The sequence below is a fragment of the Ursus maritimus genome, unplaced genomic scaffold (assembly GCF_017311325.1).
Source record: "Ursus maritimus isolate PB19 unplaced genomic scaffold, ASM1731132v1 scaffold_2, whole genome shotgun sequence".
Taxonomy (NCBI): Eukaryota; Metazoa; Chordata; class Mammalia; order Carnivora; family Ursidae; genus Ursus; species Ursus maritimus.
In genome coordinates this window covers 37708943-37715239 of record NW_024424452.1, presented here as the reverse complement: position 1 = coordinate 37715239, position 6297 = coordinate 37708943, and the positions used below count along the sequence as shown (strand labels likewise).

General features: G+C 59.8%; 1 protein-coding gene across 1 annotated transcript in view; it reads left to right on the top strand.

Moving 5' to 3' along the window:
* The window catches only part of CRAMP1 (cramped chromatin regulator homolog 1), a 54064-nt gene that overhangs the window by 43716 nt on the left and 4051 nt on the right, over window positions 1–6297 (top strand). Inside the window, exons 14-19 of the mRNA XM_040635560.1 lie at window positions 302–406; window positions 592–770; window positions 1320–1388; window positions 1958–2189; window positions 2890–3054; window positions 4124–4269. Coding sequence (XP_040491494.1) covers window positions 302–406; window positions 592–770; window positions 1320–1388; window positions 1958–2189; window positions 2890–3054; window positions 4124–4269 — 896 coding nt within the window. The remainder of the gene's footprint in view (window positions 1–301; window positions 407–591; window positions 771–1319; window positions 1389–1957; window positions 2190–2889; window positions 3055–4123; window positions 4270–6297) is intronic.

Sequence of the window (6297 nt, the reverse complement as noted above, 5' to 3'; positions counted from 1 at the left end):
CCCCCCCCCCCCCCCCCCCCCCCCCGTCAAGGCCCCCCACAGGGTGGCATGCGGACTGCGGCCTTTGGCAGCCCCAGGAGATGTGGTGGTGCTGTGTCCCGGGGGCGGGACTTTCTCCTCGCCAGGGCCTGTCTGACCTGTGACTTCCCCAGGTCGGCGAGTGTTTGGGAAATTCAGTGTTTCCAACGTGGCTCAGCTCCTGTGACTGTGACTTTGAAGGAGACACTCCACGCCCCCGTTTGTGCGTTCAGAGGGTGCGCGCTGATGTGTCCGCTTCTGTTGTTCTGTTCTTTCCCCGCAGGGAGAGGCTCATTCCGGCCCATCCAGTCTTCCCTGACCAAAGCAGCCCTGTCTCGGCCAATTGTGCCCAAGGCCCTTCCACCCCAGGCCACAGGCCACCTGGCCAGTAAGTTTCTGTCCAGCGTGACAGATACCACGAGAGGGTACCGAGTGAGGTTCCTGTTCTCTTCTCCTCCAAGCCGTGTGTCTCATTACCGTTTAGGGAGAACACAAGAGCCTTTTCCCTTGCTTGGAAATGTGTGAGGGAGGGTCTCCCTGGAGCTGAGGTTAACATGTCCTTTTTGCTGCCAGGTGCTATCGACTTAGCAGCTAAAAGTGCTGGCATCATCCCCGGGAGCCCCCTCCCTGTCTTGGACGCTGAGGGTTTGTCTGGCATCTCTCCACTGTCTTCAGATGAAGTGACCCCCACCGTCTCAGGTCAGGACTCCACCAGCACCCACCAGAATGGAGATTCCATCCCCAGTGTTGGGGTGAGTATGTTGAGAAAGGCTTTTCTGCATCACCACCAGCTTCTGGGACAGGTCAGTCACTTTCCAGAGGGGTGGGCGCCAAGGCCTTGGGACTGAGGTCATGCTGACTCCAGTTCTGCCTGAGGAGGTAATGGGCCCTGAGAGGCTCTAGGAGAGTGCCTGAACCAGGGAGGCTGTGGCATGGGTGAGTGCCGTGTGGCCTCGAGGGAGAGCCACAGATGGATACAGTGGGACAGGCTTGCTGTGATGCTGGCGAATCCAGAGCTGAGACAGACATGGAGCTCTGTCTGTCTGCATCCGTCATTCAGTTTGAGAAGTAGGTTTGGCCATACCGGCTGGCCGTACGCCTCATGCCTCCTTGACTGGCACACCTCTGACCCCCCCCCGGCCCCCCCCTGCTCAGGCTCTGCTGGGACTGGGGTTGCTCTTTGAATTGACAGCCTCAGGTGGAGACTTGATGACTCTGTCTCGACAGCAGTAGTCTCCTGTCCGTCTGGCTGCTAGGAGCCCATGGGCGGGGGGCTCACGACCTTCCTGGTGTTGTTGTAGGGCACAAGCGACCCGTTCATCAGTGTCCCCTCGAGGCCTGAGCAGGAGCCAGTGACGGACGGTTTCCAGGTAGAGTGTGCTGTTGGCTATAGAGAGCGTAGCTGCCCCAGGACCCCCTGCACGCCAGGCCTCCCACCCCCGTGGTCTTTCCGTGGCCCTAGCCTCTCTCCCCTGGACCGCCAGGTTGTGATAAGAGCGCACAGACAGCCCTTGAGGCCTGGCGGCGCTGTCCTTCACTCACCTGGCCTAGACAGATGAACACGTAGCTCCCATCTGAGGCTTCCTTCCCCTCTGCAAGGCAGCCTGTTTCAGACGCGCTCCTGGAAGGACCAGGTGTGTGGGGCCAGAGGGGTGGAGGTCGTCAGCCGATACTGCTCCCTGCCCAGATGATCAGCTGTCCTGCTGGCCGTGGAAGCAGGGCCAGGCCCCCTCGGCCACTGGCCACTTCGGGCACAGCCCCCTCGGCCTGGCCCTCCAAGGCTGCCATTGGTAGAGTAGTTTTAGGAGAAACAAATCCACTGCGTGTATATCTTGCAGAGAAGGAAGAGGTGGATGCTGGTGTCCTCATTTCTCTGTCGAATCACCTGTCACTCAGTCACTGCTGTGTTCCTCATCATCTGGTGTGTCCCCCCACCCAGGGCTCACCTGTGCTCTCCTTATCCGAGCTGTCCAAGGCTCCTCTCCACAATGGGCTCCCAGCACCCCTGCCTGCACCGGAGGGCTCCAGCAGCCGCCTGTCCCCACCCAACGTCTCTGCACTGCTGGACATCTCCCTGCCTGGGCCGCCTGAGGACGTGCTCTCGCAGGGCGAGCCTGCCACGCACATTAGCGACTCCATCATTGAGATTGCCATCAGCTCCGGCCAGTACGGTGAGGGCGCATGGGGTCCTGACTTACCCCTGGGGTGTCTGCACACTTGCTGGGCACACCCCTGTCCATCCAGTGTTCCCTCTTGAGTGTGGGGCGCCTGCCATCTGTGTGGCGGGGGGTAGCCCCAGCAGAGAAGGAGCAGATGGGTGACGTGGCTCTTCATGGCCTCGAGGACAGAGAGCAGGCCCACCAGGCCTCTGCAGCCCAAGGCTCAGATGGGGCCTTTTCCTGGTTGGCTCTGAATCTGGGTGCCCAGCTTGAGGCTTTGTGGGTTCTAGGAGGGGGGTGGACTGGGACCTATAGGGATATTGGCCTCGTGGGCTCTCTGGGATGGCACTTGCTGGTGTGCCTCAGGCTGTGGATTTGCAGAGAATTTAGCTCTCAGCCTTGCGGCTTACTTCTCTTGGTGACGTGGAGACGTGTGCACTGGTGTGGCTGGTGTCGGCACCAGCGAGAGCGTTGGGGGTGGCTCTCTACATAGGGTCTGGCCCCATTGGCATAGTTGCGGCCACTGTAACTGAGGTTGGCATGCGGTTCCCTAAGATGGGCACCTGGCCCCTGTGGCCACAGGCCCCCTGCAGGCCCGTGGGGTCTACACGTCCAGTGCTGGGCTGCTCTGCTGATTTCTGGGTGTCAGGTGGGGGAAGCGCAGTGCCGTTCACCCACCACGGCATCTCTGATCCAGTCCTTTGGTTGACAGGTGAGGGAGTCCCTCTTTCTCCAGCAAAACTGAATGGCAGTGACAGCTCCAAGAGTCTTCCCTCCCCATCCAGCAGCCCCCAGCCCGACTGGATCGCCTCCCCGACCCATGACCCCCAGTGGTGCCCCAGCGACCCCACAGACTCGTCGCTCAGCAGCTTGTTCGGTGAGTGTCTGGAGGGCGCAGCAGGGCACAGGTGGGCTCTCCGTAGCACACCTGGGTGGGGACTGGAGTCTGAAGTCCCAGTAGAACTGCTCGTTTCAGGGTTTATCCCGCGTCACTTACACTGCTGGGGGGAGGTGGCGCCGAGGCACCTGGCGTGTACTTCATGAGCTTGTGTGAACGTGAACACCCATGTGACGCTCAGCCCGGCTGAGATGGAGCCACCTTTGCGCTCAGTCTCCTGTGCCCTTCTCCGGGCTGCCCGCTATCCCAGCTCTTGCCCGCTCAGGCTTTCTGCTCTTGCCATTGGCGGTGGGGTAGAAGATGGCTCTTGGAGCTCTCAGCTACCTCTTCCCATGCTCAGTGGAGTGTCCTGAAGCAGGTGTTCCTGCTGTCTCTTGGCTTGTTGCCTTGGCCTGGAGCGTTTGCAGGACGGGACCCCTCCCCGGGCACCAGGTGTTCATGTGGTGGGAGGGGCTGCCAGGGACAGCCACACCGGCCTCTGGCCTGCGCGGGGCAAGCTCCTGTAGCACGTGTGGGATCGGCACACCCAGCGTTCTTTAGAGGGTAGCCAGGGCGTCCAAGTGGTGGTGGGGACTGGCAGCCCTGGAAGGGGGTTGTTTTACACATGAGCCAGGTTGGCACCAGTGTGGGCAGCATGCCTGGCGCCCAGATCGATGCGGGTCTGGTCCAGGTGGTGCCGGGAGGCAGCGCCGACGAGGGTTGCTGTGATGGAAGTCACATACGGCAGCACAGGTATCTGCAAAGTCACAGAAATTATGAAAAATCGGAACCACCTCATACGGAGGCAAGGGTGGTGACAGGACAGTGGAACACGGCAGGGCCCCCGGAGAACGAGCAGACTCACACGTGCTGCACGGAAAACTCTCCAGGGCTTTCCACATGAGAGAGACCGGGCACCGCACAACGACTCCACCCAAATCCCTGTGGCCACACGAGCATACAGGAAGATGCCCGGAAGGGGCCTGGAAGGGCCGTCGCAGCCTGCGGGGTCCTCCCCTTGGACCGGACCAGCAAGCCGGTCTCAGATGTTTCCTTCTTCTCTTGTTAGCGAGCTTCATCTCCCCAGAGAAGAGCCGGAAGATGCTGCCAACTCCGTCGGGGACCCACAGCGGCACCTCCCTGCTGGGCCCCAGCTTGCTGGATGGCAACTCGAGAGACTCGTTTGTGTCCCGGTCCCTGGCTGATGTCGCTGAGGTAGGCGTGGGGCCTTAGCTCAGACTTGGCCAGCAGCCCGCCTTCTGGAGTGGCCAGATGCCTGTGGCGGGCCTGATGGGTTCTTAGAACTCGGAGTTCTCCTGACACGGAAGCTCTGGCCACCCTGGGCCAGTGTTCATTCTGCGTGGTGGCAGATGGGGACGTGAGCTAACAGCTCCGTGCTGGAGGCCTTTGGAACCTGGGAAGCCCTGGAGTCAAGTGGACTGTGGGGCCTCTACCGGTGGCCGGCACGGGCTTTGGGTCTCTTCTCCCCTTTAGCAGCCGCATGCCCTGGGGCAGGTAGCACTGCTCCTCCTGCTTCGGTTTCCTGTTCCATTGGTGCTGCTGCTGTTTCTCGGAGTAGGTGGCCTTTGTGGTTGGTACGTCCTCCGTGCTGCCGCCTGACGGGCAGGGAGGCCTTCCAGCCACACCTCCCTGTGTGGTGGCGTGCGGCTGCCTCCAGCTGAACTGAAAAGTGGCTCGGGGTGGTGGCGGACCGTTCACGTGGAAGCTGGACTCTGTCTGTGATGTCCTCAGTGTTTGTCCACTCGGATCCACCCAGGCCTCCACCCCATGGGGAGCGAGTGTGTCAGGGAGCAGGTAGGACTCGTGAGGACAGGGGCACGGAGCGCAGTGTTCTGAGAGACACTGAGGCAGAGGATGTGCGTAAGAGGGAGAGAATTCTCCCTAGAGAACCTCGCCCCCTCGGGTGGGCCTAGTGCTATTGTCAAAGGCCAGGAGCAGCAACCCCCGAATACTGCTTCCCTGGACGTGCAGGTGTTAGTGTGTGTCTCTCTGAGATTTCGTAGTCAGATTCCCGACGGAGCCCTGGCTCAAACAAAGCTCACCACTGTTTCCCACAGACGCCTCAGCTTCCCCTTATCCTGACTTGCATCTGGAAACCGGAGGAACTCATGGGGAGGCTTTGGAGAATTCTGAGCTGAGCAGTGACAGGACTAGAAATCCTGCGCGAATAGACAGACAAAGCAGCAGCAGCACACAGCCTCCTTGCGCTCTGCAGCGTTTCTCAAACCCTTGTGGCACTAATGTCACACGGGAAGCCCATCTTTCCCCTTCGTGTGTGTGTGTGTGTGTGTGTTTGTGTGTGTGTGTGTGTGTGGAAGCTTACAAGCCCTCGGTTTGTGTGCAGATAGGCCTGCCACACATACGTGGAGAGAGGTCATCGTGACCCTGCTATTTCTGGGCAGTCTCCAGGCAGCGCCCGGGGCTGTTACAAGTGTGGACTCAAGGACCCACCCCAGGCCCACCTAATGGGGTTTGAACAGAATGGGCATGAGGCGTGGGTGGGAAGGTGGGGCCAGATTGGCCCACATGGACAGTGATGGAAGCTGATGGTGGGCGCGAGTGGTGGGCATGTACGGGGAAGATAGGCACTGGTCGCTCTGCTTTTTGAAAACAAATTTTATTTTGGAATTTCCCATAAAAAGCATAATGGTTATTTGTTTATTGACGTAATGTCTATTCTGAGTTTGGGGCCTGAACTCATGACCCCCAGATCACAAGTCGTGTGCTCTTCGACTGAGCCAGCCAGGCGCCCCTGCCATGAAAGCTTAAAGTTCAGTTCATGCCAGAGCTCTTCAGACTTGTCCAAAGGCTGCTCATTTGTGTGTCGTGTCCTGCAGTCCCGTAACAACTACTTAGCCGGGGCATACTCACGCCCGGCACTGCTCCAGGCCCCACCCTCGCAAGCCTTCTTCTTGAACAGAGGAGGCTGACGGTACGCCCTGAAGACAGACTTGCCCGTGTCCATGCACACAGCAGCCTGGCTCCCGAGGCTCTGCTGCGCACACCTGGTCTTTCTCCTTGTTTCCTTTCTTGGCCTGACTCATTGTCACGCCTGCCAGCTTTGTCTCGTGAAGAGCCGAGGCACGTTCTCGTCTCAGGGTCTTCGCACTTGCCTCTTCTTTCTCTGCGCTGGCAAACTTCACCCGCTTTCTCTGCTCCCGTGTCCTTCAGGCCACCCCACAACCTCTGCACTCCACTGTGTGCCATCTGCCTCATTGCTTA